Here is a 16,301-nt window from a genome sequence, read left to right as displayed (position 1 = left end):
AAGTGGTGTTGTCTGGTTGGTCCGAAAAACGTCTGCCTTATTCGAACCTATTTCGAGCCAGACCACCAGTCCACCACTCTTATATTTCATCGGAATCGAAGTTGTACGGCTCAATTTGGCCGGAAAATGTATGCCCCTCGTTAAATCTACATTGAATCAGCCCCCATAGTCAAAAGTAGCTTTGACTACTAATGGTAGCTTAGTGTGGTATTGAGGAGGGAGATGGATGGGCGCGCAAGGGAGGGGGGGGGGGGGGGGGGGGTGTTCAAGAACTTGGCGGTGGAGGAGAAGGGGAATTAACCTCTGTAATGGAGGGTGTCAACGGCAAGGATAGCGGAAGAGGCAGGTGGTGGAAGGAAAGGGATGGGGCGGAGGCGTTGGTGGTGGTGATTCAATGTGGAAGACATTATTTTCTCTCTGTATGGCAATTGGCAACATACAGTGACGATGCGGAGCAGATTGAAGAAGAGGGATTTTTCAATAAGGATAAGGACTGAATTGAAAATTCTGAAAATTTTAATTTAGGGTTTATAAAATTTCGGGTTGAAACTATAATTTTTAAATTCTGAAGTTTAAGTGTATGTTTAACTTTTTCTGTCCAAAAAGTTACTCCGGCCGCACAATCCGCGATTGGGCATCACGAAAAGCTGTTAAGGGATTTTTCGGCTTTGACTAATTTTCACAGGGAGTCTTTACTAATTCTTTTAACACGGTGGTTTTTTTGGAAATTAAAAATTACACAAGGATAGTCTTTGAAAAAAACCTAGTAATAATTGTAATAGAAAAAGATGTCCTCACTTTGTAATAAACTTTGACATAATTGTACACAAAAGTCCACTTCATGTGCATGACACCTATGTATACCAAATGTTCAAAAACTTTTGGCTTAGGAGATAACTACAAATTTATTATGTGGCTAATTTTTAAGATATTTATATTAAATAACAATATAATTTCATTTTTTTTTACTTGTATAAATAATAGAGTTTCTGTCACACAAATTACTGAAAAAAAATGGCATACAAATGTATCTTGCTTCTAGAAATATTACTACTCTCTATTTTGATAGTTCCGATTCGCAGTTACAACTTACAAGCATGATGATGTCATGGTCGGTGGTTGGTTTCCGATCGTTAACCTAAACGATCCCGAGATTGTGAAGGCAGCAAAATTTGCATTGAAGAAGTATAATGAAACGGCTCATACGAAATTGCATTTGTTACGTTTGATCAGCGGAGAAATGCAAATAGTTCAAGGCTCGAATTTGAAGTTGGTGATAGAGGCAAATGACGGCCTTCCCGTCGCGCCAGGAATCTACAAGGCATTTATTTTCGCTAGACCGTCGAAAAGAAATCGTTTTGTACTCAAGTTTTTCGAAACAGTTCAAGTATAATATATAAATAAATAAATAAATAAATAAATAAATAAATAAATATATATATGATAACAATTTGGTATACAAATTTATGTGCACAAAATTATATTTTCTACAATATTTGAACTTTACTTTATGATTGATGATGAGTACTCCATAAACATTCATTAATTATTGGTGCTTTCCATTATTTTGAATTTGCTTATTCCAATTAAGGTGTTAGGGTAGATAATTTATGATTGTCGGAAGAATTGGCGAACAAGAATTTTCCGGCGAGGGCTAGGGAGGAGGTGTAGGGGTTTTGGCTGGAGAGGGTCGCCACGCATTGGTGGTGGATGTGGAGGAGATGGGGCGGCAACGGTGGTGCTGCGTTGGAAGAGATGGAGGGGATAATGGGGTAATGAAGCTAAGGAGTTGTTGGTTTGCTAGGTTTTGACGACGGCTGGAAGATGTTAGATGTTAGGTTTTGACGGCGGCTGAGGTTTTTGGCTGTTAGGGTTCGGAATAGTAAACCGTATTATACCATAGGATACCACAATAATTTTACAATCTGCTGTATTATCTAACAAAAACGAAAGTAATACAAACACCCAACCATTAAAATTTAAAACATGTTAATCCACAAAGTAAAAAAATTTCATAAAAATGTACTTTATCAAACCTTGATCAATAAAAAGTGTTAAAAAAAACTCCCCACTCTAGCCAATCTTATATATATGTAGTATATAAAATAGGGGATGAAAAACAATGCAAGAATTCTGTCATATGTTTACTGTAATGAAAGAAGATGTCATTTTACAAATTAGAGAAATAATTAAATTAAAACAAATGAATAATAATAATAATAATGGATTAAAAACAAACATATTTTCGATGAAGAGTTAGTCGATTGTGTGTATCACAAAAGGATTTCATCTTGAACACTTAGATTAAGAGTCTTGTTTGGAAGCACGATACTGTTTGTCACCACAACTTCATCTTCGACCGTCACAGATTCCCCTGGTTCGCAAAACAATGCGTACGGTTCAGAGAGAGAGAGAGAGAGAGAGAGAGAGAGAGAGAGAGAGAGAGAGAGAGAGAGAGAGAGAGTTGTAGACATACCGAGAATAGTAACCCCAAGCTTTGCATTGTAATCACCCGAAGCCTGAAATACGGTAACTCAGGCTTAGGAAACGTATGTATCATGTTTTATATTTCATATATATTATTTTTTCGAACGACTTTTTACTTCGTTAATCAGTGACTATGTGGGAGAAAAAATTGCCCGATTACCTGTACTCTGGACCACCTTCCGATGGAAGACTTCCATCCGACAATTGCATGAATTACAACGGCATTTTCCTAATTTAAAAATTAAAAAATTATGACATTGTTAAGGTTTAATAAGGATCATGATATAAATAGTTAAGACAAAATTAGCACCTTAATCTCAACACCATCAAGAATAATGCAGCTCACAAGCCTCACACCAGCTCCTATCCGAGCATTGGCCGAAATCGAAACATTCGGACCAATCTAGTTCACACCAAAACAGATTACTAATATTAAATTAATAAATAAAAAATCTCTATATATCAAATACTAGCTTTGTGAAAAAAGCGGTGAGGGGGGTCATGACCCCCATCGCCCTAAGTGAATCGTTTTTAAGGGTGGTCAAAATCCAACTTCTTTATCTTTCCGAAGGAGAAATGGATTTTTTTTTTCAAATAATATTGGAAATATAAGAAAAGGGTAAATTACAACTGCCCCCTGAAGTAAGGTCTATTTACAAAAAAAAACCCTCATTTTCCAATAAGTACATCCATCCCCTTGAAATTGTAAATGTCTTACGTTAACACCTTTCTGTAGGGGGGTGAATGTAAGAAATTTACAAATTGCAAGGGGGTTGGATGTAATTTCTCAAACAAAAGGGTTTTTTCGTAATTACACTTTACCTCTGGGAGGTGGTTGTAATTTACCCAAAAAAATGATGGATCTTGGGACTACCTTTGCAGTTGGATGAACTTTCGCCGATGGATGAATATACACATCGCCAGAAATCGTAGCATTTTTCGAACCATCTCCACTCGCCAAAAGATCGGGTGAGATTATTCTATATTGGGCGAGATATAGCCCAGAAGATTTCAACGACATTCTACACAATAATACAAAATAATTTATAAAAAAAAAACCGTTAGATAGAAAATAACAGTCTTTAAAGAATATATATATAGTCGAAGCAGAAGCATACGACATTGTACTGTATTTAACTTACCCGGGGGTTTTAATTTGTTCCCAGAAATCCATGGTTTCGTACACGTAAAACTGCTTCTTACCAGCAAGTGGTGATAGAATATCTTGATCCAATCGTACAAAATCTGTCGGAAGATTCCTGCAAATTAATTTTCGTATAAATTTACTGACACGATTTTGTTTTTTCCTCAAAATGAGGAAAAATATACGAGCAGTTTGTACGTTGTGCGTTTACGTACCTGTTTGCAGGTTGAAGTGCTTCAAAGCTCGTTACACGTCTTAGAGTAGCTGCAAAATAGAACGAAAAAAAAACGAGAAATAAATATATCATTAAGCTAATTAATCAGCTAAAAAATACGTATTAATATCGAAGATTATTATACTAACTAACCTCTTTCTTTACGTTGCGTGGATACACCTTGAATAGCTGTAAAGATTTCCGGCGTGAATACGTAAACACCACAGTTAATACGGTCACTAACCTGTTTCATGCAGAGATAAATTATTGTAACTATTTATTATCAAAAAAAAAAAAAAAAAAAAAAAAAAAAAAAAAAAATTGAACTTATTACATACAAAAGTTTCGGGTTTCTCGGTATAATGCAAAAGCTCGTTCGTAACAGGATCCGCAACGAGTTCCCCGAACTGGCTAGCTAACTCGGGAGAAACCTGGAAAAAAGGAAAACGTAATTTGTGAACCAATGATAATTTGACGAGTGTTATTTAATCAAGAAAGATGGCATTATCAAGTTACGGACCTTGTTCACTAAAATTGTTCCGAGCCCACCATAGCTTTTGTGACCCTCTGCAAAGTAATCCGTAAATTAATAAAAATCATATTCCGAAAAAGACAATGAGATATTACTCTCCGGTAAAACTTGGACAATTTACCTAGCATTTCAGACAGTGGAAAACTGCAACAGACGTCACAATTCAGCAAAAAAATGTGCGACTGCGTGGAAAAAAAAAAAAAAGACCCCGTATTAAAAAAAAATTTAAATTAAATTTCTATTAGATTTTATAGAATGTGTAAATAATAAAGAATAACATTAAAATACGAACTGGATCATCTTCCATGATGAAATCCCTGAAGTTATATAGTCCACCAGCCGAACCGTGTGGCTTATCTTCTCTCAAGTATCTAATTACGGAACATTCAAACGATAAACAACACTAAGTGTATGATTTTATATATAAAACATTGTTTTGATGTGTCGAGACTCGAAAGGAACAAGAAATAATAAATCGATGTAGTTACCTTACAGGCACTTTAAGCTCATTAGAAATCGACGATACAAACAATGCGAATTCACGCTCCTCGTAAAAGCCAATCAAATAGATCTGCGCTAGATTTGGGATCTAAAAAAGACATAAAATTCCCAATAAACGAATCGACTTTGCCGTAAATCACATTACACAAACTAACAAACCAAAATAAAATTGAAAATTTGTAACGCGGACGCAATTCGGTAGCGTACCCGTTTACAAGCGGATATTGGATGATGAACCATCGGCTGTCCGGCCAGTGGGAAAAGCGGCTTCGGGATATTCAACGACAACGGCCTGAATCTAGTCCCTGCATTTTCGTAATCCAAATCCAAATCCAAATCCAAACAAAGGTCTCGTTTTTAGTTAACTACTAACTTTTTCAACAAAACGATTAAATCAAGAAACGGGCTCTCTTATTAAAGATCCAATTTTTTCGATGAATACAGTCCACTTTCAAGCACAACAATTCAAACAAAGATCTAATTTTTAATTAACTACAATTTTTTTCAGCACAACGATTGAATCAAGAAACGGGCTATCTTATAAAAGATCCAATTTTTTCGATGAATACTGTCCAATTTCAAGCACAACAATTCAAATTTTCAATTTACTACAACTTTTCCAACACAAGAATTAAATCAAGAAATGGGCATCTAATTAAAGATCCAATTTTGAAATGAATGCACAGTCCAATTTCAAGCATTAAAATCCAAATGAATGCAAAAGGGTCCAACATTAAACCCAAACCACACTAAATATCAAACAAGTAATCATAATCAGAACTTCATGATCAGTTCAAGGTGGTAATAAAAACAATTAAAAAAGATAAAGATAAAGATAAAGATATTACCTTTAGTGGGCCCACCCACCATTATCACAGCAACAATTCTTTCATCTGAGCTCCCCATTGATCAAACCCACAAACCCAGATCTCAAGATTCCCTACACAGACTAATTTAAATGCTAACTATTTCAAAAAAAAAAGGCTTAAATTTTCAATAATTCAGTGTCCCAAATGCAATAAACCCTGTTTCTTGATTTTAGTGTCTCTGATTCAGAAAGAGGTGCAAAAGAATTGAACCAATAGGGAAGGAGGAAAGTTGTTTTAACACTTGAATCAGAGACAATGACTGAAGTTAGAGTAAATTATATTACAGGATTCCCTGATATCATAAAATTAAAATAAGGGGAATATGCGATGTGAAATGAAGGGATCCCAATGCAGGTGGGGTGGGTGGGGGGGGGGGGGGGGGGAGGGGTATTGAATACTAAATGGTGGGAAGTGGGAAGTATCCACCACTGTTTTAATTCACAGGATGAGATGTGGGGTACTTTTGTGCAGATTTTATTTTATTTATTTATTTTTTCTGATGAATTTAATAAGAAAAGAATCTGGGGTTATGTAATGATTTTCAGATTCATGTGTTTTTGTTTTTTAAGATCCGATTCATGGGTTTGTTGTTATTATAAAATTAAAATCCTTACTTTTTATTACTTTTAAGAATTTGTTTGGATGAAGAATTGAATTCAAGATTCTTGATTTATAATGACGAAAATTGTTGTATGAAGTTAGTACTTGGTAAAAACAAAACATCAAGATATTGAATTTGATGTTTTAATTGTAAAAAGATAAAATAAAATATACGGATATGCTAACTGTCACCTATGTAGCACGGACATGGAATCAGCGATAGGGGGAAATGGGAAACGAATATGAAAAAACAGCTTGTCTAAAAAGTGGGGATACAAGAACTTATGGAAAATGTATAAATATTAAAAGTATAGATGTGTATTTATAGATATGATATATAAACATAAATAAGATTTGATGTATATATAGATTCATTTTATATATTGCCATACAAATATATTCAAAATAAATATTATCATTAACTATCAATTTTGTTTATTTTTACCATGTAAATAATTAGAGAAGTAACAAAAATATTTGAAATTTTGGTATTCTAACATGTTTCTAATTTTTCAGAAATTGCAAAATGGACCATAAGGTGTCTGACAGGTGTCCTCGAGTGTCGGACACAAAATGTGTCCGAAAAACAGATACGTTAAGTTGAAATTTCCGTGCTACATAGACTATAACTCAAACATATCATGTTCAATGACAAGTTGCACACGTGTTGTGAGTACAACTTGTTAAAAAAATTGAAGTGGGATAGTTATGATTAGATTAGAAACCCATTTAAACATGATATAATTCGTTAATTGAATCAATGACAAAATTTTGAAACTTTTTATGAAAAAATAAAAATAATTTTTTTTAGGTTAATAATGTAGAGTAGTTAGGCCAAATTCCTAACTCCAACTAATAAAAGAGGTAGGGTAAGGTTTTTTTTAGATTCCTTTAGGTAAACATATATTAATTGCAAAGTTGGTATTATGAAATTATGAAATAATAAAGTAAAATTGTTGTAAATAGATTGAAAATGCATTAATATAAATTAATATGTATAAAATAAATAAATAAAACCCCCCCCTTTTGCAATCTAGAATTGCAAAAAAAAAAAAAAAAAAAAAAAAAAAAAACAAGGGAAAATTACAAATTTTGTCCCTCAACTTTGCACCGATTCCACATTTGGTCCACTGTGTTTACAAGAAAAAACATTTGGTCCCTTATATTTCAACAATATATTAAATATTTTTTGTTATTTCCACCAATTTGCAGATATTACGTCAAAGAGAGTGATGGGGACATGCTTGATTCTCTTAATTTTAATAAAAACTGTCGGAAATGATCAAAAATATTAAATTATTGAAACATGAGGGGCTAAATCTATTTTTTTGTAAACATGGAGGATCAAATATAAAATCGAGTAAACTCGAGTGACGAAAAGTGTAAATTTCTCGAGAAAAAAAAAGTCATGTGTTATAAAAATTAGGAAACAACACCTCCTATTAAATATTTCCGATATCACACTGCACATTAGCATTGTATGCAATGACCGATTTTGAAAAAAACAACATAAATACCTCGAGGGAATTTCACAATTAGAAAAATTACATTCGTAATTCAGTATTATTATGTATTTTATATTATATTATATACGAATAAAAAAATAGAATTTTGAATTGCACAATTCTTTTTGCAACGAAATTGACATTAATTTTTCACATTCGATATTTTTTCTCTTTTTTGAAATTGTTAATTTCGATCGTCGATAATTCGATATTCAATTACTTAAAAATATATATTGCAAATAATATTTTTTGGCCCAAAAAACGTGTGTGCGCATTATACAAATTAACATTTTCTTAACGCATAATAATTAGTAAATTGTACATGCATCATTAAGATGTCATAAAAATAATTTAATTGTCATTTATTGGGTGTTGATTTGATGTCACCTTTGCACCTCTTTCTGACTTTTAATAATTTAATTAATTTAATGTTCATAAAGTGATTTGATGAATATTCACGATGTGTATTAACATGGTAGATTGAACAATAAAAATTAAAATATGTTGAATAATGAAATACATTGACCAATCGAATACATTTCACAATAAAATATTCAAATATGTTGAACATAATCTGGAACAAAGTGACACATCGAATCGAACATTACAAATTAAACGTCACCATTACAAATTAAATTAGTAACCATTAATCAAGTTATAAATTAGTAATTTCAGATTACAATTAATTTCAATATAAGTTTTCAATCTCCTAAGAGGGTGTTTGGCTAAGCTTATAAGATGTTAAAAGGAACTTATAAGATGTTTTAGAGTTTATAAGCTCTTCTAAAATGTTTGGTAAATTTTTTAAAAAAGATCTTTTTTTTTTTTTTAAAATAAGGTGTTGGAGAGCAAATAAGATATTTTTAACAAAATACCTCTACCCCACCTTTTTATTTAAAATCTTATAATGAGTAAAAATAGGAAATAAACTTATTATCCAAATACTCAAAAAATTAATCGATGTAACAGCTTATCAGCTCTTAAAACATCTTATCAGATATAAGAGCTTATCAGCTGTTGAAAATAAGCTTAGCCAAACACCCTCTAAATGTACTAATCCGTCAATTAAATCTTCTATTCTAATTATATTACTAATATATTATATACATTCAATATATTAACATAAGAAAGATCATCAAGAATTATACCATAACCCCAGGAAAAAAAAAACAATATAAATTTTCAATCTCCTAATTTGTAACTAAATGCACCAATCTGTAAATTAAATCTTCTATTCTAATTTAATATTACTAATATAGAAATTATACAGTCAATATATTAACATAAGAAAGATCATCAAGAATTATACCATAACCCCAGGAAAAAATAAAAAATAAATAAAATAAAAATAAAGAAATTCATGTACATCAACAATAATTCCAACACATTTTTATTTCAAATAAATAGATCAACAAACTTTAATTAAAAATAAAATAAAATCACCGTCCATATATATATATATGGATATATTATATGTATATATAATCAGCTTTTGGATTTCTGGCACTTGTCTTTGATCCACCGGAATCCGACAGAGGTGCCTTCTTTAACCTTCTTAACGCCGGTGGTGGCCGCCGATTTAGTTTTCCCCAGCCCTTCTCCGACCTTCTTCCCATACTTCGCCGCCGCACCGCCGCCGCTCTTCTTTTTCTCCGGCAGAGGATCTGAACTGTTGTCCCACTGATCAGCCCACGAGCCGCCGTCCATTTCTTGATTATTTTTATATTCTGATTTTTTTTTTCTCCTGATTGCAATTTCTTGAGCACACAGTATAAAAAAGGGTTTTTAGAGAGAGAGAAGAATTTAATATATAGCGAAATTTTATTTAATACTGCAATCTGTGAAATTTGGAGATTAATAAAAAATATATTGTGGGGATTTATTACTAAATAAGAAATTAAGATGAGAAGGATTTGGTCTAACGTGAAGAAATATAGGGTGTGGGGAATGTCTACGTGTGTACACGTGTGAAAGATCCATGCATTTTGCTTTATCCAGTCAATTGTTTTTTTACGAAATGACAGGAATACCCCTACCTAATTTGGAACAAAATTGAGATGTTTTTTCCATTAATTATCCGTTCGATATGCGTTCGATCTGCTGATGCTATATCCGATAAAATACATTTGGAGGTCTTGCCACATTAACAAATACACACACATTCATGTTTGTTAAGTGGATGGTTATTCACTTATTTGTATAAATTTATAGTGCAAAACCATCCAATATTTTTTGCCAAATGTAGCATCTCATAGACCCTAATTATTTCAGTCTTTATAATTTTATCTTTGGCAAATTCGGCCACCCTCTGAGGTATGACTAAATTACGAAAAAATCTCTCTTATTTGGGTAGTTATAGGCACCCCTTCTTTAAATATTTTTACATAAAATTTACGTAATTCGGCTATTTACAGAACCAAATCGCATATTCAATTCAGTAAACGATATGAAATGTTGGTGTATCTGAAATTTCGGTTCGATTTTACTGATTTAACATCCCTAAATTTACATCTAAATAGGTATTTTCGTGATATAGTACATTGTCTAGGGGGGGTGACTGCAATTGCCCAAATATGAAGGGAGTTTCGTAATTTGATCATAACTCGGGAGTGACCGTAGTTTGCTCTTTTATCTTTTTCGAATTATCGTAGTCTAAATAATTGGTAGGAAAATTCTAGATGATACCAACTTCGTTAAACTATGATCCCATCCCGCTCTCTTTAGTGATTGTTTGTTCCATAGTAAATGATCGCGCATCAAGTTCCAATTAAGATTTGAACGCAAATTCGAGCATGATTATTCCACCAATCGAATTTTACCGTTGTCTATATGAAAGAAATAAAAATAAATTAGTGGCATGTTTGATATAACTCAATATCACTAAATTGTATTTACCCAGTGCACATATTTGATTATTAAAGTCAAAACCAAACAGGTTATTTGTATGATATATATGTTTTTAGGCTTTATTTTGTTACTGTTTTTTATTTTTTGAAATGGCTAATTTCAAATCTAAAGAAAACGAAGTAGCAAGGGTAGTATAGTAATTAGAACCGCCGCGTAAATAATCAACCGGAATAAAGAATTTTGACCGGAAACAAAAGGTCGTAAATGTAGCCGCCCTATCCCATTTAATAAATCCATAATGTTCATCACCAAATTCCAACGTACTTTTTAGAAGTTTCCGACGTCTTTGATTGGGTTTAGTTGATTTTATTATTATTATATATATATTTTTATATAAATAATAGTCCTACAAATTCTATGGTCAAATTTATGATTTATGAAACACATAAAGCTTGATTTGGTTTCCAAGATAGTAGAATTATGTAATTTAATGAGAATACAATTGTATGAAACTTTATTTGATTATTTATTAGACTAATTTGGATTGAATTTAATTAAATACATGTTACTCCCTCGTTCCCTAATTATTTGATGTTTTAAGCATGTTTCTTTTTATTTGCAATTGATTATTAAATCGTATAAATAATTAGCTACGTAATAAAAATATTTGAAAATTTACTATTCAAACATGTTTTTAACTGATGATGTTAAAAATAAATCACCTGGGGTGTTAAAGCTGGGAGAGCAAAGTAGGTCACGTGCTCACGAGCTAGATGGTCCTGAAACACTTTAATTAACTTAATAATCATGCGAACAGAAAACACGTAATCTAAGCCGGGGGTTGATCCGGCAGAAACTCCTCCGACGCTCAAGTCAGACGTGAGGATAATCGGTAATAGCCGAGAGAATTTGAGTAGAAAAAGTGATTGAATAATAAAAGTGTACCTTCATTAAATGAGTTTAAGTTCTATTTATACTTTATTGATTGAGCCGAGATCAATTCTCGTGCCCAACCTTATTTGGATGTGATTGGGCCTCCGTAGAAATAACTATTAAGTTGGGCCTGTGACCCAGTAAATATGGGTTTATTGGGCTGGGTTAATAGGCATATCATTAAGCCCCCCACTCTCGAATCGATGTGGGAGCGAATTGGAGAGAGGTGCCGGATCGTGTCGAGAGTAGAATTATATTTCGATCTTCTTGTCGGTGTCGTTGACGTAGGGATAATAATAAAAAAAATTTATTATTTTGCGGGCTGGATTGATGAGCCGACTTATATTTAAAGTGCTTAAATATAAATTTGTGCCTTGTAGCAAGTAATTCCTTGTGACATCAGTAGAGAGGAGTATCAAGATTCACGTCGAATAGATATGGGTTAGTAATCAAATTTTTTATTTTATATATCTTCGTCTTTTATTTTGCACCATATACTTCGTTGTAGAAAAAAATATATTCTCTGGCTGAGAAGATCATCAGATAAAATAATTTATATGTCTGAAGCGGGAAAGGCGAAACAGTTGAAAATTATCCTGCGAAAGTCGATTGTAGAGAGCGAGATGACCTTTGGAACCGTAGGGAAGGTAATTGGGTCGAGTTCCGGTAAAAAAATTGCACCGGAGAAAGAAATCGCGCGTTCTGATTGTACGCGATTAGGGTTATCCGGAAATATTGCTACGGAGCCAGTAGACCAAGCCGCGCGGCTCGAGGATGAGAGAGGAGCTGCGCGGCTCGGCTCCGCGCGACGTGGAGCCGCGCGATCTGTGTGTGAGGTTAGAGCCGGGCACGGAGCCCGGAGTGGAGGGGTTGGCAAGGAGAGAGAAGAGAGAGAGGAGGAGAGAGAAAGGGGTGGGTGTGGGTAGGACTGGTGGGGATTACCCACGTGGGGGTAGGGAAGAGAGAGGGGGGAGAGAGAGGGAGGTGGGAGGTGATAGTGAATTTTGGGAGTGATAGTGAAGAATCACTTAAGTCGAGTTCGTCTAATGAGTCTGACGGATCCGAGAGTGATGTAAATCCGGATGGACATGTGGGAGGTGAGGATGACATTCCACGCGAAGATGTCATTGTAGACAAAAATAGAGGGAAGAAAATAAAACCACTTAATCTGAAGTTGGTGGATTTTGATACTTCGTTAACCTAATCGCAATTCTGTGTTTTTCGTCAACTAGTTGGGGCTCCGAGGAATATTGAGATGCTCTTGCCTTAAAAAGGTGAACGATTGTATGCACCCCCTGTTGGGTTCCACACCAAATACATCGCATATTTGACATGTACCTCGCAGATTGTGCCTGACTCGACTCTTATGAAGATATGCGAGGAATTTCGGGTAGGATATAGTCAATTAACTCCGAACGTGATTCTCACGTTCGAAGCGTTTCGATGAAGAATGAGCCAAGTAGGATTACCGACTAGTGTTGAGATGTTCAAGGCCTTGTTTACACTACATCGTTCAAGTGATTTACCCTTCTTCTGCACACATCCTCGGGGTTCCTTACAGATTTTTGAAGGGGATTAAATTGAAGTGGAAAAAATAGAGTACTTTATTTTTTTATGTAAGGGCTCCGTCGTCCAATGTTCCCCTTGTTTGGAATTCGGTATACGAATCTTTCAAGATAATGAAGAATATGAAGAAACGAATTAAGGAGTCGAGGTTGTGTGATTTGGAGTTCGATCCGAGTTATATTATTCCAAAGGGTCAGACGTCTACATCTTTGCATGTAGTCAACGCGTTTTATGTCTTTGTGCCTTATTTTTTCTTGTCTCTGCTATTCTTTTTTATCCATCTGTGAGTAAATGGTTGTGTTTTTTTTTTTTTTTTTTTTTTTTTTTTTTTTTTTTTTTTTATAGATGGGTTCATTTATTTTGCGGCCCTTCGGGCTAAGGCTACTGGAGGTGCGAAAAAGCAAGCGAGGAGGGATCCCTTGAAGCAAGCGAAATCAAGTAGTAGCAAATCGCGCGAAGTGACCCACGTGGAGGCCCCTCATGTGAGTAGAGATGATCGTAATCATAGTGTTGGGGGGGATGACCTGGATCGAGTGGTTAATAATGGGAAGGATAAGTTGGTTGAGATAGTGTATGTACCTGCACCGAAACGGCCTCGAGTGGATCCTGAGGTTTCTCATGTGCATCCAGGGGGGGCAGGCAAATGCATGTTCACTTACGGGGTGAACCGAGAGGGGAAGGATTCTTTTTGGGATACGACCGATCATACTATCGCGCTGAGGAAGACCGAGGGTTTCGTTGGGGAGTACGACCGAAGTCGGATATCGGGTAAAGGTCGTGCTCATATGCTTTCGTTGGCTGGAGGAGACATGTGTCGGGTAAATATTTGTTTTAAGTTAATATATTATTCGTTTTAAATTATAAGTCTCGATAATCTAATATTATCTGTCTGAATTTTGATATAGCTCATAGCTATATGGAGGTATCTCGTGGAGTAGGAGGAGCAAGTCGAAAAGACCAATGACGAGGAGCGTGTTGGCTGGGAGGCAAGAGAGAAAGAGCTAAAGGCTCAATTGGAGGCAGCGGAATCCAAACTAGAGGTGGCCGAGACTTTGCTCATTCAGAGGACCGATGAATTGGAGATTAGTAGGAGCGAGACCGATGCGAGTAAAATTGAACTAAGGAAACTAGAACGGTGCTATGACGAGCTGAAGGAGAAGTATGATGCCGAGAAGTTTACGGGGAAGAAGTTTATGGCTTCCTCAGCTGGAGCCGCCTACAAGGAGTCGGTTATGTTAGAAGAGGAACGTCGCTTTCAGAAGAGTGATATGTGTCAAGCGATGATCGAAGAACGAGCGATAGCTGGGGTTTATGCTCCGTTGGTTAGGACGTGTCGTCAGTACTTACGCAAGGTTGGTGGAATTGACGAGAAGATTATTCGAGGTATGGAGGAGGACATTCCCGATGAGGGAGAGGATATCGATGTCGAATATACTGAAATAGCCTCGGATGCGGAAGCGGATGACCGAACTACCGAAGCTACTTCGGCTCGTAAAGTGTAGTTGGGTGTGGTGTTGTGCTTACTTTCTTTAAGAGTGGACTTAGTTTTATTTTTTATTTCTATTTTTATTAAGTGGGTATGTCCACTAGTACTTTCGCATGCTTCATGACTTTATATTCGTTTGAAACCTTGATACATTGATTTTACTATCAAAGTTATTGTCCCTTCTTATTTATTGATTTTGCACTAATGTTTTACATATAGCATTGTGCGTGATGTACTTGATGAGGGGATCCGTCTCTCCAGATTTTTTTTATTTCATTTTTGGGATCATGCCTTTATTTTGGACCTCGTGGGTCGCATATACTGTTTGGACCATGGCCACGTTTTAAATAGGAGGACCCCGTAAACAACGTAGAGAGACTCAGATAATCCAGCTGGCCAGGCTATATAGGTTATCTTAATTTCTCTAAGTGTTTGTAGGGTTGTAGTGATATGAACACGTTGTAACGGTTAAGTAGTAGTATATGAACAATAACATTGAGAGTAAAGCAAAAACTTGATTTAATCATTAATGGAAAATGTGAATTGTCATAAGCCTCCGTGAGGCGAAGGGAAATAACTTGTAAAAAATAAATAAGTCGAAATATCGAAAACTAGTCTATGTGACTATAAGACTTTATTCTTCTTCCACGTCTTGCTTGTACTCGTCCGTGCTTGGTGTATGGGTGGTATGTCTACTGTCTTTGGTGTCTCTATGTCTGAAAAGTATAGTAGAATTTGTTTTAAGTACTTGTATTGAAGACTTAATAGTTTCATAAGTTGGAGTGAAGCGTATTTTGGGGTCACGTACCCAATATGGGGACTGTTCTTCTCTCTCGCATTCCGAGATATAAGATCAACTCATGAGTTGTGGTGATTTGGTGCGCGATCCTTCCTGTCAAAGGAGATGGCGTTACTATATTAGCATAGATATCCAAGAATAAGCGTGTGATATGACTTAGTAAAAGTGGTGTTACCCTTTGTGAGATAATACGGAGTATCTTCTCTCTTTCGAGTGATGGGCGGTAGGCATCCTCTCGTAATTCGTTCTCAATCTGTAAGAAGATGATGAGATGTGATTATGGAATGCTGATGTAGGTAATATTAATAGCCCCCCAGTTTAGGTGGGATGTTTACGCACCTCATTATGGAGCGGGAACTTCTCGAGTGTTTAGAGACATTTTTGCAAGACGAGAGACGTGGAAGGTTGCGAAGCCTGCAAGGGTAGTTGTTTTTAAGCGAATCTCGTATGAGGAAAATGTAGATGCTAATTTAAACAAATTTAAAGTAGGGTGGTTGTATACCTCAGGCGTAGAACCTTTTGAGATTCCCTATATTCCTGGTTCTGGGTATAGGGTGTCCGTCAAGGTTCTCGAGACGATATGCTCCACTGTTGACCACTTGTGTGATTTTATATGGTCCTTCCCACTTCGGGTCGAGTTTACTAGCTAATTGGGCGTGAGGTTTCGGCTTTGCGGAGTACTAAATCTCCTATTTGGAAAGAGCGAAGGCGGACTTTGGAGTTATAAGCTTTCGCCATGCGACTCTTGTACATTTGTTGTCGGATAGAGGCGATCTCTCTTAGTTCGTCGACGAGATCGAGGTTAGCTCTCATTGCTT

General features: G+C 35.3%; 4 protein-coding genes across 4 annotated transcripts; 2 read left to right on the top strand and 2 right to left on the bottom strand.

Annotated features, from left to right (window-relative positions):
* The first annotated feature begins 308 nt into the window (after nt 1-308).
* LOC148767848 (cysteine proteinase inhibitor 5-like) lies at nt 309-1,393 on the top strand. Its single transcript, XM_088823351.1, has 2 exons — nt 309-396; nt 1,083-1,393. Exons 1-2 carry the CDS (start codon nt 309-311, stop codon nt 1,391-1,393), a joined length of 399 nt encoding a protein of 132 aa, XP_088679477.1.
* Nucleotides 1,394-2,113: 720 nt separating this feature from the next.
* Nucleotides 2,114-6,443, bottom strand: LOC105952191 (uncharacterized). The gene is made up of 15 exons (XM_012975719.2): nt 5,727-6,443; nt 5,086-5,183; nt 4,866-4,966; nt 4,670-4,748; nt 4,499-4,559; nt 4,366-4,412; nt 4,184-4,276; nt 3,999-4,089; nt 3,847-3,895; nt 3,630-3,746; nt 3,362-3,509; nt 2,798-2,890; nt 2,648-2,716; nt 2,477-2,519; nt 2,114-2,374 (listed from the first exon to the last, which is right to left on the bottom strand). Exons 1-15 carry the CDS (start codon nt 5,782-5,784, stop codon nt 2,274-2,276), a joined length of 1,248 nt encoding a protein of 415 aa, XP_012831173.1. The 5' UTR covers nt 5,785-6,443; the 3' UTR covers nt 2,114-2,273.
* Nucleotides 6,444-9,167: 2,724 nt separating this feature from the next.
* LOC105952159 (CDP-diacylglycerol-glycerol-3-phosphate 3-phosphatidyltransferase) lies at nt 9,168-9,759 on the bottom strand. The gene has a single exon (XM_012975675.2). The coding sequence runs from the start codon at nt 9,557-9,559 to the stop codon at nt 9,338-9,340; it is 222 nt and encodes a 73-aa protein (XP_012831129.2). The 5' UTR covers nt 9,560-9,759; the 3' UTR covers nt 9,168-9,337.
* Nucleotides 9,760-11,778: 2,019 nt separating this feature from the next.
* LOC148767847 (uncharacterized) lies at nt 11,779-15,084 on the top strand. Its single transcript, XM_088823350.1, has 4 exons — nt 11,779-11,916; nt 12,013-12,073; nt 13,487-14,016; nt 14,104-15,084. The coding sequence occupies exons 1-4, from the start codon at nt 11,779-11,781 to the stop codon at nt 14,134-14,136; spliced, it is 762 nt and encodes a 253-aa protein (XP_088679476.1). The 3' UTR covers nt 14,137-15,084.
* The last annotated feature ends 1,217 nt before the right edge of the window (nt 15,085-16,301 follow it).

The sequence above is a fragment of the Erythranthe guttata genome, chromosome 9 (assembly GCF_056151865.1).
Source record: "Erythranthe guttata isolate IM_541 chromosome 9, IM_541, whole genome shotgun sequence".
Taxonomy (NCBI): Eukaryota; Viridiplantae; Streptophyta; class Magnoliopsida; order Lamiales; family Phrymaceae; genus Erythranthe; species Erythranthe guttata.
The sequence above is the reverse complement of the archived record's forward strand: the minus strand, read 5'-3'. Positions and strand labels throughout refer to the sequence as shown.

Coding starts and splice junctions, on each gene's coding strand:
- LOC105952159 (XM_012975675.2), bottom strand. CDS start 9,559: ATGGACGGCGGCTCGTGGGCTGATCAGTGGGACAACAGTTCAGATCCT.
- LOC148767847 (XM_088823350.1), top strand. CDS start 11,779: ATGGGTTTATTGGGCTGGGTTAATAGGCATATCATTAAGCCCCCCACT. Junction 11,917..12,012: donor TTCTTGTCGGTGTCGTTGAC/GTAGGGATAATA, acceptor TGTGCCTTGTAG/CAAGTAATTCCTTGTGACAT. Junction 14,017..14,103: donor CTGGAGGAGACATGTGTCGG/GTAAATATTTGT, acceptor ATTTTGATATAG/CTCATAGCTATATGGAGGTA.
- LOC148767848 (XM_088823351.1), top strand. CDS start 309: ATGGAGGGTGTCAACGGCAAGGATAGCGGAAGAGGCAGGTGGTGGAAG. Junction 397..1,082: donor GTTGGTGGTGGTGATTCAAT/GTGGAAGACATT, acceptor TCCGATTCGCAG/TTACAACTTACAAGCATGAT.
- LOC105952191 (XM_012975719.2), bottom strand. CDS start 5,784: ATGGGGAGCTCAGATGAAAGAATTGTTGCTGTGATAATGGTGGGTGGG. Junction 4,967..5,085: donor CAATATCCGCTTGTAAACGG/GTACGCTACCGA, acceptor TGTCTTTTTTAG/ATCCCAAATCTAGCGCAGAT. Junction 4,277..4,365: donor GAACAATTTTAGTGAACAAG/GTCCGTAACTTG, acceptor CCTTTTTTCCAG/GTTTCTCCCGAGTTAGCTAG.